General features: G+C 41.5%; 1 protein-coding gene across 32 annotated transcripts in view; it reads right to left on the bottom strand.

Moving 5' to 3' along the window:
- The window catches only part of SYTL2 (synaptotagmin like 2), a 155,400-nt gene that overhangs the window by 67,970 nt on the left and 69,514 nt on the right, over positions 1-17,916 (bottom strand). For 31 of the 32 annotated variants that reach the window (XM_074400220.1, XM_074400232.1, XM_074400216.1 and 28 more), the window contains one exon: positions 1,653-2,165. In XM_074400220.1, the coding sequence (XP_074256321.1) occupies positions 1,653-1,753 (101 nt within the window). In that variant the 5' untranslated portion in view covers positions 1,754-2,165. The remainder of the gene's footprint in view (positions 1-1,652; positions 2,166-17,916) is intronic. The other variant, XM_074400219.1, reaches the window with a different exon arrangement.

Below are 17,916 nucleotides of genomic sequence, written 5' to 3'. Positions count from 1 at the left end.
CCATTTCCCCTTATGCTGAAAGAATCAGTATTTTCTCTATGCTCCCCCAGCTCCGCCCTCACTCCTAAATGGGTGCAATGGTCCCTGCTTTGCCCAATGTCAGGGTTGCTGTGAGGAACATAAGAGGATAACATTCATGAAAGGGCTTTATAAACTTTCATGAAAGGGTAGAGAATTAATGCTACCAAGAGGCTCTAATGCCCAGGTTAGTGTCAATCCTTCAACTCTCCTGGGGACACTGTTCAAGGCACACCACTTGCTGAGAAGGGGCAGCAGAGCCCCATCCAGGTGTGTAAAGCATTGTAAGTGACCGGGGAGGAACAGCATGATCCCCACTACCTATAGCCACTGCTGTCATCATAGCTCAGTATCCTACTTCACACCATGACAGCCAGCCCCTATCTCATTGTCAGGTCCTGGGATGGCCTTTCTGTTACTGTTTACTCAGAGAGAGGAGGTGAAGTTAACAAATGAGTACCTAAGACTGGGATTTGATTCTCACTTCTGACACCTACCAGTTGTGTGATACTGGGCAAGTCACCTGACTTGTCTCAAAGTCAACTTCCTCACACATCAAATGGGGTAATTATATCCCACTCCACTCCACCTACCAACTGCAAAAGAATGTGTGAGCTCATAAAATATAATGGGCATGGTAAGTCCTTTGCAACTTGTTAAATACTATCTATATGGAAGTTATTTTAGTAGCCATAATCAGACATTCTGTAGTGTTTGAAGTGAACTTTATAAATTGTCCATGTTAAATCAAGGTCAAAGTATGAGAAATGGTAAAAATAAAGCCATTATTCATGGCCCTGTGTCCCAGGAAGCAAGAACATAGCTTATGCTTCTTTTAGATAATTCCTGGGGTGAGAATCATAAAATTAATACTACTAACTTACATTCAGGAAACCTGTCACTGCCTTCAAAGCCCAAGATTACACAGGCAGTAAATGGAGGGCCCAGACAAAGTCAAGTTCTTCAGCATCCTAGTCTAGTGCTTGTTTGACCACAAAGGCAAATGAAAGTAGCAGGAATGTTGACATGAAGCATTTGGGTTTCATCCAACAAGGATAGTGTGTCAAAGTTGCCACTCTTCTTTATTGTCCCCAAGACAGATAAAAATTGGCTCAGAGAATACTTTCAATTGTGCTATTAAAATCAATTCCAACATTTCTGAAAGCATGCAGAAATGTGAGCTACTTTATTTTCTTTTCAAAATGCTAAAAAAAATTTTAAATTCTAATTTGGTTTATGATTCAGTTAAAAGTAAGTAGATCCGTGTTTTTTTAACTGGATAGAAATTCACACACACACACACACACACACACACACGAATGTAGATGTATGTGGCTGTATATACTTCATTTTTATCTTAGTATTTAATAGTAAGTTAGAAGAATTTAGTCAGGTTTTTAATCAAGACCCTATTTCTGATAAGAGTCCAATAGGATAAATTAAGAGGCACAAAAGAAGAAAAATGTTTTGTCCAGGAAGTAAACCTAAAATTGGAATCCATAAATTTAGTCTCCGAGTCAGAACTACCACTTATGTTGGAAAACAAAACAAAACAAAACAACAACAACAAAAAAAACAGTGTCCTATCTTCGTATAGACTGTCTCTTCCTTCCCTAATGCCCAAGGCCTCTTACCTGACTCTCTCTTCTTCGGCCCTCTTCAGAGCGGCATCCCGCTGCAGAACCTTCATGATGGCCTCTTGCTCCTCTTCAGTCAGGAAACTTAAGTCAATCATTTTGAAAAGTGTATGCAAAAATAACACGAACAAATGTGGCTCAAAATCCTCAGGGCTGAACAACTAAAAATGCAACCAGGAAGATCAAAAGACACAAAAATGAAATATCTTGTTCAGTTCTGCAGCAAAAGTCTTATTGTAGCTCAGCAGAAGTTGATAGGGCAGCTGATAGCAAGATCCTAAGTAGTCTTCCCCATGAGGAATTCGTGGTCCATGGGATAATGTTGAGAAGAGGCTCTCAGAAGGATGCTGTATTCCGTGCCAGACAGGTCACTTGTTCTGATGATGGCTCACTTGTTCTGATGATGGCTCACAGCACGCTCCCTCTCTGGTCCAGTCTTAGACACAGTTTATTCTTTATCTGCTCCTGTTGTCAATTCATAAGAGGCAGCAGCATCAGAGCATCACCTACCTGGGGAATCATGAGACAGCAAACACCAGTGAGAGTCAGTTCCTATAAGCACTGCTCATTATTACAAGATTTTTAAATGGTCAGGTAAGATGGTTTCTGAGATGAAGAAAACCAGTTCAGCCGGCTTCCTGAGCAAATGGTAAATGGGTCATGAAACATGCTTCAACCCAATTCTAGACTGCCAAGATGAAGAACACACAAAAAATGCCTGTCAATGTTTAACGATCCACCTGAATAAAGGATGGTTGCAAAAAGGAACTGGTTCTTTCTCTGAAAACTCCTGGGATGCTAGGCTAAAAAGTCATGTTAAAGGTCAGTAAGACCAGGGGGTCAAGTAAGAAACTAGAAATAAAAATTTTAAATGCTCACCTCTTCTCAAGTAGCAACATTTCACTGTACCATATATGTACTCCATAGTAACAGGAGAACCAGTATTAGGTACAGGTAGTTTCCAGAAGAGTGAGAATTGTTATTCTTCATCCAGTCCCACTGCTAATCTTTGCTGACCTAGAGGAACTTAACAAGCTTGTCTCCCTTCATTTCTTAGGAGAAAAACACCTACCTGTATGTGTACATAAATGGGGGGAAGGAAGAGGCAGAATTTCAAAACACCTCACCATCCAAAGTGAGGATTGTTAAGTTGCACCATGTGCAAGAATCCTATTTTCTTTGAAGCAGCTTAAATACATATGTAATGGGAAGTGAGAACTGAAGAACACAGCCAGACAGAAATTCAGAGGTGATCTACTCAAGTTGGGGTACTTTTAACAAGTGTAGCACTGCACATACAGTAGACACTAAAAATCTTTAGTAACTTTTAAAGCAGCCCCACTTAAGAATAAAAGAGTACGTAGACTAGTGAATACAATTCATAAATTAATAACTGGAAAAACAGAATTACTGGGAAGTTCTCCTTCTACCACTAGTTAGCCATAAGTCCTTGGGCAAGTTAACGACCACTGTGAGGCTGTTTTCTCACTTGTACTTGACATTAGGATGTCCCTCATAGATTGTAAAGATTAAATGAAATAATAAATATACAAAGAACACATGTCTTACATTCTGCAGCAAAAATAGCTACTAAAAATATGTCCTATTTCCTCTGAGTTCACACTTTTGTTCCATAAAGCTGAATAAGACTATAATTAGTTACATATTTCTCTTTTGTATTATGTCTCTTTCTGATCTTCCCCCATGAAGTTTGGGTTTCATTGACAGGGAATCTAATGACTTTTGTATAAATCTCCCCTAGCCCTTTGTATACTCCCCACAAATAAATATTTACTCAAATAAATATTAAGAATACTTCATCTTCTTTTTAATTTCTATGTGTTTGTATATGCTACTACCTGCTTGCTCATCTTGAAAACTACTTATCCTTCAAGACAGGTCAAAGTTACCACCTCCATGAAGCCTTCCGTAACTTCCATACCCAAAGTTAAAGCTGTAGCAGATTCAATGATTATTCATAACTCTTCACTCTCTCCCTGTAACAGAACTATATAATCATGTTCCCACTAGAGTAAGCAAAGAATTCATCCCTATCCTCCGAATGCTGGGCTTGGCCTGTGACTTGCTTTGGCTGATGGAATGTTAGCAAATGCGATGCAAGCGTAAGCTGTAAATGTGCTTTTGTGGTTTGACCTGGCTTCTTGTACTCCTGCCACATGCCATGAGAAAAGCTTGTCCCAATTATCCATTGCCTCTTCATTCTGGGTTTCAGAAAGAAGAGTTACAAGGACAGACTTGAGCCTGACTGCCCTGAAGCAGGCATCCCCACTGACCTACAGATGTAAAAGGAGAAACTAAATATTTGTTGTTGGAAGCCACTAAGGTTTGGGAGTTGTTATACGACACTCCTGCAGCAGGAACCTGCTGATACAAAAGGTTTCTCCTCCATATATACATCCACTGCTGCGATTATCTACTCTCAGTCTCTCCTACTTGACTATGAGTCTCTGAATGTGAATAAATAAACAAATGAGCAAATGAATAAATGAACCTGATCCAAATATACAGTATCACCAGAAGATGGCTATCTCAGTTCTTTCCTTCATGTGCAGTAACTTCCTGAGATCTCAAAGGCTGGCAAGAGATAGATTTAGGCCACATACTGACCCAGGTTCCCAGTGAGGCCTTATATTGCCATTTTGTTTAATGGGAGACTTTAAATTCAAGGAGCGGGGGACAGGAAGAAACTAACAACAACAACAAAACCTTAGGTAGGCTGGCAGTGGTAACTGGCAGGGTTGCTGAAATGGACAATGTTGGTTTCCATACCTTCAAGTAGAATACAGCTAACTAGTGCTTCCGTGTCAAAGCCTCTAAGGGTTAAAAGTTCTCCCTTAAAATAGGCTGTTAGTGAGGCAAAGAGCAATGTTCTCACTTTACAAAGGAGTGAAGGGCCTGAACCCTGGAGTGAAGGGCTTGAACCCTTTCCTTTTAACTGGGTAGGCAGGTATCAGTGCCCAACGAAACTGTAGGAGAGCCCCCAGAGGGCAGTCAAGACTCTTCAGCATCAGTTGCCCACCCAACTCCTAATATTCTGGATAGTGTCTAGCATGGGAGCTAATCGAACATTTCCCTCACTCATTTGACAAAGAGCTATTGAAAGCCTGGCACTATTCTGAACACCGGAGGTGCAGCAAAGAACAAGACAGAAAAACTTCCTGCCTTTGTGGAGTTTTTATGCCAATGGAAGGAAACGATGATCAAACTAAGTAATAAAAATGTTTTTTAATATTAAATAATTAAATTATAACACAGTGGAAAGTGATGAGAACTATGGAGGAAAATAAAGGAGGAAAGGGAGGAGAATAATAACTCAGGGAGGGTCGAATTTTAAAGAAAGTGCTTAGGGTAGGCCTCATAGAGAAGGTGACATCTGAACAAAAATGTGACAGCAATGAGGAAACAAGTCATGCAGATATCCCAGGGTCCTGAGGCAGGAGTTGTCTGGCACATTTAAGAAACGGCCAGGCAGCCAGTGCTGGTACACCACAGTGCGCCAGGAGAACAGAAGGAGAGGGGGCCAGAAAGGACACGGGTCAGCCTGTATTAGGCCCTGTGAGGACAGTAAGATTTCTAGCTTTTACTCTCAGATGGAGCTGCATTAAGAAAGCCAGACACAAAGGCAGCAAACATTTACTTGATCCCTTCTACATACATGGCACTGTACATATACCTCATGGAATCCTCACAAAGACACTCTGAGGTAGGTCTTATTTATTGAGACAGGGTCTCGCTCTGTTGCCCTGGCTGTAGTACCATGGAACAATCTTGGCTCACTGCAACCTCCACCTCCTGGGTTTAAGTGAGTCTCATGCCTCAGCCTCCTAAGTAGCTGAGAGGCGCCCACCAACATGCCCAACTAATTTTTCTATTTTTGTAGAGCTGCAGCTTTACCACGTTCTCCAGGCTGGTCTTGAACTCTTGGCTTCAAGTGATCTGCCTGCCTTGGCCTCCCAAAGTGCAGGGATTACATGTGTGAGCCACTGTACCTGGCCCGAGGAAGGTCTTATTATCTCTGTTTTCCACAAGGAGAGTGAGGCTGAGCGGGGCATTCGCCATCAAGCGTTAATGTGCAGTCGGACTGATATTTGCTGTTGGCTGTGTCAGAATAAGCCAACCCGATGCTGACATCTCATTTAATTCTCCTCTCCACGCAGATTCCTCCAATCAGACAGGCAGAACAAAGCCCCTCTGTCTGTAGACCCTCATTCTCTGCTTAAACGTAAGAGACTCACTGACCCACAGCTGGTAGTCAGAAGCGGGGCAACCTCAGTGCTAAACTGAGAAGGATGAATTCTGGCCACTATAGTGCCTTGCATTCTCACCAGAGCCTCACAATAACCTCAGTAAGGAAGGGAGGGTAGGAGCGAATATTCCTATTGTTCACAGTTCACAGGAGGAGCTCCTGGGGGTAAGTTCTCCCAGGGTTCAGCCTCTCCTACACATCCTCCAATCAGCACGATGCTAAGTCATTTTTCTAAAACTCAGTTCTGACCAAGCCACATTCCCAAGCTTAAAATCCTTCACCAACTTCGCACTGACTGCTGGCTAAAGCTCAAAATCCTTAAGTGGCCTGTACGACACTCCACGAACTAGCACCTCTTCTCCTCTCCAGGCTCTTTTTCTTAGGCTCCAGTCGTTCAGAAATTTTCCAGTTCTTCTTGCCTTCAGGCTTTTGCATATGCTGTTCCTTCATCCTGGAACACCATTTCCCTGGTTAATACCTGTTAGGTCTCAAGTTACATGTCAGTTACTGCACAAAAGTCTTCCCTAACCCCTCCAAGCCAGCTTAGGTATCCCTCCTATGTGCTCAATTAGCACCTGACTTCCTCGGTCACAGTGCTCATCACACGTTCTCAAATCCCTGTCTACTCACATTTGTCTCCTGCCAGTTTATGAACAAGGCCTGTGTCTCCCAGTGTTTTGTATCCCCAGCTCTTGCCACTGTCTTACTAGGCACTCAAGTATTCATGGAAAAAAATATGATGAACACAGGTGGAAGGGGATTGAGCTCTCATTTCCCCTGAATGTGAACATGGCTCTAGGGCCCATAATTGAGAAACTAGGTCCATATTACTCAATGGGTGCTAGCTCCAGGTTTTTCACATCACAGTGTGGTTTAAATAAGTTACATGATTTCTCTAAGTCTTGCCTATCTTATGCATATAATGGGTCTATTCTCCTCCTTGTGGAGATTACTGTGAGGCTCTGGTGAGAATGCAGGAGACTGCAGAGGACAAAGAAGGATAAGGAGCAGTGGTAGGAACAGCAGCACAAAGGGAAACTGGAGGACTCCAAATATGAACTGTGCTTAATTTACATTTTCCATGTGTCAGCCCTGCTATGCCACATCTATGAATGCCAGTACTCTTCTTGTCAACTGTCCAAAGTTAAGCTGGAGAGAAAAACTAAGGCCCCAAATAGTTGGTGTTTGCCCTTGATGGCAGCAAAGAGTGGATCTGGGCTTCTAACCCTTATTTCAATTAAAATCTTAATCCCAATCCCAGGTTAAAGTCTAATTAACAACAACATTTCCTTCCCAGCAGGCTCTGCTGCAAGGAGGAGCCCAGATAGCACAGACAGCATCTTCTCCTTTCCCAGACAGTATTGCCGTACCAAAGCCTACACAGATCCCAGGAAAGGAGTGTAAAACTTATATAAGTGGTGACTCTCACAAGATGAGGATTTCAGAAGAGAGGCAAATTGTTCTGACAGTCTCAAGACATCAAGAATAAAGGCCTCAAAAAAAAAAAAAAAAAAAATCTGGGCAGCAGCAGAAGAGTAGTAACAAATATGCTTGACCTGGGGAGAATGGCACTGCACAAAAGGCCCTTGATCAAGAAGGCGGCTCATCTCCAGTGGAACACTTATGAAACCATCGTATATAAAACTAAATGCTTTGTAAACTTCCTAGGATCACAGCAGCATCAAAGGAAGGATGGAAGGAGACGCTGAAGATGGAACAAGTTGAATGTGACATCAGAGAGTCTTTGCTCACCTCCCTCTCATCATAAAGATTTCCCTCCAGTGTACCAGACCGGTGGTCATGAGATCACACTGCCAGGATCTCTGTGCCCAAAGCTACTAACTGCACAGCTGGGCTGCTCCACTTCTCAGGCTCACTTTGCACGATGGTTGGACGTGGCCCTGAGTTCTTCCCATTGGTTCCATTTTACCTTGCCCTCTTGAACCACATTTAATTTATTGTCCCTTTCACATAATAGCTTACAAAAAAGATTTTGTGCTCTCCCCACATCTTCTTAGTTGGCAGGGGAAACTGTTGTTCACTCAACTGTTCCTCACATGTTGTTTTCTAAGCCTCTCATGATCTTGGTCAATTCTCTCTAAACTGAAAAATGAACAGGCGGTGCTAAGCCCTTTACGTCTATTTCAGTTTAACCACTCTGACCACCATGCAGGTAGGTATTCTCCACATCCCATGGATGAGAACACTGGGGCTCAAGCTAAATAACTTGCCTAGGGCCACTCAACCAGAATGTGATTTGAACCCAAGGCTTAAGATTCTGAAGCCACTATTTTTCATCTTTCACTACATCACTAGTCCCCTACTTCTTAGAGAGATCACACAGCTGGTTAGGGGCAAAGGTGAGACTAGAACCCAAGTTTTCCGATTCCTAGACAGTTCTCTTTTTACCCTTCTGTTCCTCCTTCTGTACATCTGACTTGGTCATTTCTCATGGGCAACATGCATCAGCCCTCAAGCCATGGCATGCTTTTTTAAAGACAACTTGTTAGGAATCAGAAAATGATTAGGCAGCTGGGTGCAGTGGCTCACGCCTGTAATGCCAACACTTTGGGAGGCCAAGGCGGGCGAATCACAAGGTCAAGAGATTGAGACTATCCTGGCCAACATGGTGAAACCCTGTCTCTACTAAAAAATACAAAAATTATCTGAGCGTGGTGGCACATGCCTGTAGACCCAGCTACGCAGGAGGCTGAGGCAGGAGAATCACTTGAACCCTGGAGGTGCAGGTTGCAGGGAGCAGAGATCCTGCCAGTGCACTCCAGCCTGGGTGACAGAACAAGACTCTGTCTCAGAAGAGAAAAAAAATGAAAAGAAAAAAATCAGACCCTTTGGGTTTGCTTTATGGATTGACATGGAAAAGAGGACAAGCATGAGATAGAGGGGGGAAAGTCACCTGTGTCACCATGCAGGTACTTATACCTGCCGACTAGCCTCTTAGAATGGTATCAATCCCTAGAACCAGAAATTATTACTAAAGAACCTACACTTTATAAGTTTAAGCCCAATCAAAATGTTTTGTTATATGCGTACACAGAAATGTGTTTATATGAAAAGCAAACTTTGCCCATGGACAGTTGGGAAACAATGCTACGTGAATACTTTGTTTCTGTGTGGTCAGAGCTTTCAGCACTCTATTTTAAAAAATACATACATTCCTCAATGTAATATGTTGCTTAAACTGGGCTTCTTGAGAGGAAAGAATTAACTTGTGACTGGTTCAAAGTAGCCTCTTAAAAATAACAGTTGAATGAACAAACAAAATGAACCTCTTCATAAAGAAGTGAACTAACGAAAGGATATAAGGAGAATAAGAATGGATATGCTATCCAATACTAGGTTGTCACTTTTTATAGAGCAACTGAAAATTTAAAATGAATAGGCATCTCAAGTTACAAAGCTTTCACTTTTGTGAGGATTCTTCCAAAGATGGAAGCCATTTTTCTACTTCATTCATCTCCTCCAGGTCCAGGCTAATACAGATAGCAGCAGATAGTTAATATCTTCTGGAAACTGGCTTGGTGGTCTCAAATTATGAATGAAGAGGGAAAGACAGGAAGAAAGGCTACCTATATATGACAATTCCCCCTACTCCTTAATTTCATATTCAAACCTAACAATAATATCCCTGGATTTCTGAAAAGCTCATTTTCTGCAATTGCCAGGCCTCAAGTTTAAACTTACAATACCCACAGGAATAAAATATGTTAACCAAGACCCAACCAAGGGCAAGATAATGGGCTATGTGAGGAGACAATGTCACACACAACTAACCCTCATACAACTATGTCAACTACTAATAAAGGGGCACACACCAAGTGTCAGGTAGGCCACAGAGATTTAGGAAGGAGATAAGATGAGGTGAGCCTTGAAAGCTGTATTAGAGAAGGAGGTGGGCATTTTGGGCAAGAGCACTGCACCTTGAAACCATAAAGGTGTTCAAAAAGAAGGCTGGTAACTCGAGTACATGGTGTAAATGGGCAAGTGACCAAGTCTGGGCCTGAAGAGGCCTAAAGTGTCAGGGTGGAGGGAATTTGAACCTGAATTTTTCATCTTGGTAAATGTGCTAGAACAATCCTTTTCATCTACATTTCCTTGATCGGTATTCTAAGAAACAAAAACAGTAAAGAAAGAAAGGATCTGAGGAAATGGGCAGCTGAAAATTCATTTTAAACTTCATACTGGGGCTGAAAACTCAAATTATATGTAGAAGGGATGGCAGTCTACAAAAGGGGTGATGTATCTTTACAGCATATCACAAAGGACTTTAAGCCATGTACAACAGAATTCTGATATTGCATGGCGCTGCTGTAACAGCCACAATATCCTTTACTAATTACACAGTTTGGGAAGCACCAAGAGGCTTGCCTAAGTTCAAAATACCAGAGAGAAACTTCCTGTCTTCTTGGAGTGGCAGCATCCACCCCAGGCCCAGATCTCATTCTGGAAGAGGGTAATTTGTATGCACCAAAAGTTCTCAAAATGTATGCGGTCCCCTCCCTCAGAGAGTTTAGATTCTGGAAAGGAGGGCAAAAACTGAACAAGCCCATGAAGTCCCACAGAGCAGAAACGCAGTGAGCTATAAAACTTTTAACCAGAGGATTTGCCATACTCTTGGGGAGCCAGGGAAGGCTCCCTTGAAGAAAAGTATGATCTCTGTCAACAGCACAATCCATAGTGACATCTAAATTGGGAGTGCTATCACTTTCATTATATTCATGATTGCTTCAATAAACAGCAGTATTCAATTCTGGCTGATCAGCAGCAGATTCCCAGACATTGCTCAAGACTTACTGAATCAAATCTTCAGGGCTGATGTCCAGGAATCTTCATTTTCTAAAATGTTCCCACATGATGTGGATGCTTGGGCAACTTTGGGAATCACAACTGTAAAGGATTCTCAATAGGTCAGACATGGCAGATGACTAGATGGAGCACAGCAACTAGTCAAACATAAACATGCACAGTTGTATATCAACTGTTTTCAGCAGTGACAAGAGAAAACACACAAAATAAAGTAACAGCCAAATCATAGAGTCATAACTAATTCTTTGCATGGATGAGGAATCTGCAATGAAAAAGAGACCAATTGCTTAAGGTTACACAACTGCCTAACATTAGAGCTAGGACATGCAGAGAGTACCTTCTTTTCCCTCCAGGACATATACAATTCCAACATAAATAAGGACTTGCAAACTGGCTAACAAATGGTTTGGGCTGCACTTCACAGCACACCTAAAAGCAGAACCCTAATAACAGTCCAAATTACAGACAAATACCAGATTTAATTATTTTCTAGGTTTCAAATTCAAAGGAAGGGAGTGGAAGAACAAGCTGATTTATTAACTAGGCTGGAATTAAACTCAGGATCGTAAAATTAACTGAACTGTACCCATCACCAGATGAGACTTTTAAAGGACCACAGAAAGCCTCAAAGTGACAATGCCTCACTTTTGGTACAATCATGTACATTCCTATCCAGACTGTGAATGAGGGACTCTCCCCAAATATACAAACGCAGGGGTTCCAAAAATTGGCTGTATATTAGCATCATCTGAAAAGATTTTGCTAAAAATTCCAGTGCCCAGGTCTCTTCACCTCCCTCTGCCCCCAACAATTCTGATTTAAATGGTCTGGAGTGAGATTCCCACCTAGGATATTTTTCAGAATGGTGCCCAGATGATATGCAGCCAGAATTAAAACAATTTACATGGTTGTCTCCCACTTCCAACTTCTGCTCAAATTCAGGACCTACAGGTGAAGCAAGCAAGGCACCCAGAGCAGGAAAAATAAAGAGGCAAGGTCATGTGAGCTCAGCATACTACACCTGAAGCACCCTAAGAATGGGTATCTCCTTAAGAATAAGACACCCAGGCACATAATTAAGGAGACACTCACTATCAGGGTGCTACAAGTGAGCATCAGCACTTGCATGACCTTGTCTCCAAAGACTTTGTGCCCTGGGCGCTTCACCTGCCTAACCCTAGTTCCAGACCTGCCCAATTCCCTCTGGTCAGGCCCCATTAAAGATGCATCAAGTCCCTACCGTATGCAAGATCTTCCTTCATCCTCTCCATCCCCTAAAGAGACACTGATTTTGAAACTGATGCACGTAAACAGTGTCTACCATATTCGTCTTCTGTACCCCTAATAGAAGAAGTGTTGTGTTGTAGTCAAATGCACTTGTGGCTTTGGAGTCAAAAGATAATTGTAAGTGGATTAATCTATTAGTTCTTGGGCAGTTTCCCTAATGACTCTCATTTGTTCAGTTATCTGTTCAATGTGGGCAGCAAAACAGGTCTACCTTACAGGGTTACCACGAGGATGACATTACACTGTAAGTAAAATGGCCTGTGACACAATAAGTGCTTCATAAACACCTGATGACAATAAATAAATCCCCAACATTTCACTATCTCAATCACTTTTCCAAGCCATTATGACGTTGAAGTAGTACTGCTGCTGCCTTTTATATTTACCTTGCTAGACTGTTACCTATCCTCTAACCTCCCACCCATTTTAAGAATGAGTCAAATTCTTGGTTTCTGTAACCACACACTCTCCCACCCGCACTGCAGAGACCTTTGAGGAGATTTTTTAAAAATCTTCTAAATTCGAGATGGGGTATTTATTAGTAGGAGAAAAGTTGGGTGAAAGGATCTCATTTTTCACACACAAGTATTCTCTTAACATCTTTCCATCCTAGGCCTGGATCCCAACTTCAGAGAATCAAAAGCCAAGAGTTTGACATCTTGGTCTCTGGTTCTGCAGGAATCTCCTCTAGCTTCCTCCAAAGGTGGGCAGAAAGGCTTTGGTAACCTGTGTCTCCAGCACATAGCAGGGTACCTGGCATATAGCAGGTGCCTCATTTATTGAGTAAGTGAAGGAAAGGAAAAAAAGATGAGAGAGAAAAAAAGCATAACAATTCAATGGAATACAGAAAAAGCCAAAAAAGGGTTGTACCAAAAAAGTTGGGTAAGTTATCTTCCATAAATATGTTAATTCTATGGTAGGCAGAATAATGATCCACCAAAGATGTCCACATCCTAATCCCTGGAACCTGAAGATATACTGCCTTATATGGCCAAAAAAAAAAAAAAAAAAAGTAGATATTACTAAGAATCTTGTGATGGGGAGATAATCCTAGATTATCTAAGGAGGCTCAGTGTAATCACAAAGTCCTTATAAGAAGGAATTAGGATAGTCAGAAGGAGAGAGAGGAGATATGAGGATGAAAATGTTGGGATAATGTGTTTTGAAGATGGAGGAAGGGGTCATGAGCCAAGGAATGCAGGCAGCCTCTAGCAGCGAGAAAAGGCAAAGAAACAGATTCTCCTCTAGAGCCTCCTGAAGGAATTCAGCTCTGTTGATCTCTTGATTTTAGCCTGTAAGAATCATTTTAGACTTCTGACTTCTAGAACTGTAAGATAATAAATTTGTGTTATCTTAAGCCCCTAAGTTCGTCACAGCAGTTATAGAAAAGTAATACACAGTCTGAGGACATAATGTTACTTATTCATCTCTGAGTCCATCTCTGAGTTATGCCAAACCCCTATTGACTCCAGCAGGGATGCAACTCAGTTTAAAAGGCTGAAGAAGAGACCCAAAGCCAGCAAATGAAACATGGGGCTTTATCAGGGGCTTACATACACGGGAGAGAGTCCAGTAGCAGTGGACAGAAGAACCACCAGTCCATTGGCAGCAAGCTGGACAGAATAACTGCACAGGCCTGTGGTGATAGGCTGGGCAGGAGAACCACAACCACTTGCAAAACACACAGTTTATATAGCATTTTCACTTAGTATCCTTCCCCTAACAACCTCCATTGGCAACCATCATTTAACTCAAAACAAAGGGCCTCATTTCATAGGACAGCTGGGAGCTCAGATGTTCCTCATAGATAAGGAATAGATCTCCAGGTTGGCCACTCTCAGATTTGTTAGCTCAGAACTATGAACACACACTCAGGTGTATCTGCCATACAGTCATGCTCAGGGTGTGCTCAAGTCAAGTTATAGCTGTTGGATTCATATTGCATCTGCTATACAAATCCCCAGCGTGTTGCCTGGAACCTGTTGACTAAGTACATCCTCATAAGTAACTCTGAGGTGACACCAAGAATGCTTTCCTCTCCTCATCCTAAAAACCAATCATTGCTAGACTAAACCTGTGCAATCTTCCTCCAGTACAACTCTTTCTCTCCTTGCCTACCACTCATGTAGCGGGTTGTAATTTTCCCTGAACATGGCTTCATTCACTCCTGGTTCTTCCTCATCGCTGTCTACCACATACAATCCAGCTGGACTCACATCCAAAGCTCTACTCTCATCATGCCAAGACTTGACTTGAAAACTTTCCCCACCACTTCTCTGATGGTAGAGAAATCCAAATTCCTTACTCCAGTATTGGCATCATTATCACTTCAAAGTTATCTAACCAATCTTCTTCCCTACAGGGCCCTTCCTGCCCCTTGAACTACAGCCCATCCATTCCCCACATATCACCTTTACACTATCATCACCAGACCATTGTTCTCTCTACCTGGAATGTCTTTCCCTTATATCTGTTCACATCCAAACCTTTCCTATCACTCAAGTCCCAGCTTAAATGACACCTCTCCATGAAGCTGCTCCTGAAGCCCATTTCCTCTCACAAACACCCCTACCACAAGCTGGCAACATTTTCTCTTTCACTGACCCCTAATAATACTTACCTGGATATTTCTAATCTGAAGTAGTAAAGGGCCTAAACTCTAGAGTCAGATAGACCTGGATAAAATGTGGCCCTCTTATAAAAGTTACTTAGCTTCTCTGTAAAATGGGCATCATATCTTTCTTACTGGATTGTCGAGAAAATTAATGCTTATATATAGGTGCCCAACACAGTAATTATTCAATAATTAACATTTTATAACTTATAGACATATCAAATTCCCACTTCTAGGCTCTTTGAGGGAAGGATTTTTGTCCATTTTTAGCCACACAGTACCTTATACACAGTAGTGGAAAAAACACAGTTACCAAAATGTTGGAAGCATCTCTCAAGGATTCCTGATGAGTGTAGTCTAAGGATGGTTTCATCTTTAGACACTTCAGACAGCAGGAGAGAAGCACACTGGATCTCTCTGTGATCATCAGTGTTCAACAGAATTCTTAAAATGGAAACTTGGCAAGACCCATTGTCTTTGGTTAATGAATGTAAACTACTCTTCAACCCAACCAACAGTAATAAAGTCATAAATCAGTATTTCTTTCATTAGCATAAGTTATATACTGTTATTTTAAGGTCACTAAATTCTAGCTCAGACAACTGTTGTTTCAGATATAGGGGGACAAAGCTCATGTTTATTCCATCCTGTTTAAAAGCCCCATGCTGTGGATTCTCCTCCATTCCTTGGTTGTGTATGCAACAGAATTCCCTTGCTTTCAAGGCATTCCTTGAACCACTTTTACGCTATAGGAGAAACCTGGCCCTTTTTCCTCAGTCTAGTTGGCAGTGTCATGAAGGAAAAGAACATAAGACTTAGCGTCAAAAGATCTGGTTTGAAATCTGATTACCCGCTTACTAGCTTGGTAACCACAAACAGCATTTGCCTGAGCCTTAGTTTGCTTATCTCTAAAATTGAGACTAACCATTGCCTATCCTCCTTGCTGAATCACTACAGGGAGCTGATGAGACCATGTATGAAAAGACATTTGTAAAGTGCAAAACATTATACAATTATATTTATACTTTTTTATTTTTTATTTTTTATTTTTTGAGACAGGGTCTTGTTCTGTCACTCAGGCTAAAGTGCAGTGCACAATCTCAGCTCACTGCAAACTCCACCTCCTGGGCTTAAGGGATCCTCTCATCTCAGCCTCCCAAGTAGCTGGAACTACAGGCACATGACACCACGTCTGGCTAAATTTTTTTATTTTTTGGTAGAGACAAGGTTTCATCATGCTGTCCAGGCTGGTTTCAAACTGCTGAGCTCAAGCCGCTCACCTTGGCCTCCCAAAGTGCTGGAATCATAGGCATGAGCCACCATACCCAGCTGATTGACTCTCCTTCTAACACAGCATGATCTCTAAGCAGATGCCCATAAATTTGGGTAAGAGGAAAGGTTCATAGAACAGTCTAGAAGATATGAAGAATGTTTTTACTTCACCTACTTTCATATATATAGTCCCTGAGACACAATAGGAAGTAGTATTCTACTTGTAGATAACAAATAACACAAGCATGCTTCCATTTCCGAAGTCTTAAGGAATATCTGACTTGCTATCTATGAAGTCCTATAAGGTGGTATTACTGAGTAAAAGGTACTATTACATGGGAGTTACACCAACCAGTCAGCGCCAACTCTGCCCAGGCATTATGTTTCTGAATCTGCAAAATCTAGTCATCCTTCATGATAGTTGTCATATTCCAGAAGGACCTTCACTATGTGTACGAAGTCAGGAGAATGACCAACCATGTCTAAAACTCCATTTAACATTAAATATCAAAATGGGCTGCAACCAGCCCAGCTAGTTTGTTTCCCCCAAACTCCAGTCCCCTTACTTGTATCTCAAGCCAGCCTGAGCTCTCAGACTCAGTACATTGTCTCACAGAAGGATAAAAGCCCTAATGAGTAAATTTCATAAAATATTCAGCCGGCCTTTTGGAGAAAAACAGCTGGAGCTAACCTTAGGAATTCCACTAATTCCCCCTACCACACAGACTAAAAATAGCCAAAGAGCATTTCTTGTTAGTGATGGCCTTTCCTTTAAAGGAAATAATATGCAAAAGGCATGCTGGGGTCATTAGCCCAAACCATGCAGTCCCTATGATAAATCCTTGGCCAGATATTCCTATGAGAATCTGCCTTCATAAGGTCAACACTGAAATTTCCTTGGGAAGGTTCCCCACTTCCTACTTCCCACTGTATAAAAGATTTAGGTTATCAGCCACTAATTCCCTGTATGGCCATGAGTTTCACCTCCCTTTCTTTGGCATTAGTTTCGACATCTGCAAAAACAAGAGGGCTCAATTCTCACCTCTAAGGTGTTTTGCTGGTGTAAGACTCCTTGGGAGGTGCAGTCAATGGCTTCACTGACTTCAGGATAAAATTCAAACCAGTCAGTGTTACATTAGCTCTTCCAGATCTGCACCTTGACTTCCTCTCCACTTCCTTACACTTAAACTTTCACACCTCTGTGTCTTTGGAACATGCAAGCTCCCTTTGCCTGCAAGGTCTTTCTCCAGCTTCTTAAACTTCTAGCCATCTTTCAAGACACAGTCCAGGTATCACCTCCTGTCAGAAGATGAGTCTAACCCCTTCCTCATAAGTGCAGTTAGAGTCTCCTCTTCTTTGGTCTCATAGGACTCGGCATTATATTGCAACTGTCTGTTTCCTTGTCTGTCTCCTTTATCAGCCTGAGCTCTCCTCTGGAGAAGATGCCATGTTCATCTCCTCTGTATTTCCAGCACTGGACCTGAGCCTCCACTCAATGTTTGGTGATATTGTTCCAAATTCCATCAAAGTACCACATTCACTTTATAGTGTTATTCCAAAAGACCAGAAATTTATTTTTTCAATAAGTGTTTTCTCTATTCAAAAAAGAAAGTAAATTATCTCTAAGCCTTTGCCTTATTAGAAAAAAATATATAGCTATTCAGATTTGTAATCTTTGCAGAGTTGAAAAATATTTATTAAAATTGTCCCTGAAAAAGCTCTCTTTAAACCGACTAAACCATACTTCTTAAAAAGGCAATTCAAAGTTAGAAATGATATCCAACTATGAGGTTTTCTCTTTTACCAAGAGGAAGGAAAATCTCTAAAAGGAACAAATTATACACTAAACTTTCTAAAAACTCTCAAGCCTTGGAAATTCAGATGAAAGACAGCAAGAAAGAATGTGATAAAATATGGAAAACCAAAAAGCCTTATTAACTACTAATAACATTAAAAGGTATGTGCATATATTATAGAAAATAAAAAACTAAATTAAT

The sequence above is a fragment of the Saimiri boliviensis genome, chromosome 6, assembly GCF_048565385.1.
Source record: "Saimiri boliviensis isolate mSaiBol1 chromosome 6, mSaiBol1.pri, whole genome shotgun sequence".
Lineage (NCBI taxonomy): Eukaryota > Metazoa > Chordata > Mammalia > Primates > Cebidae > Saimiri > Saimiri boliviensis.
Note: the sequence above shows the minus strand (reverse complement) of the source record. Positions and strands in the feature narration are given on the sequence as shown.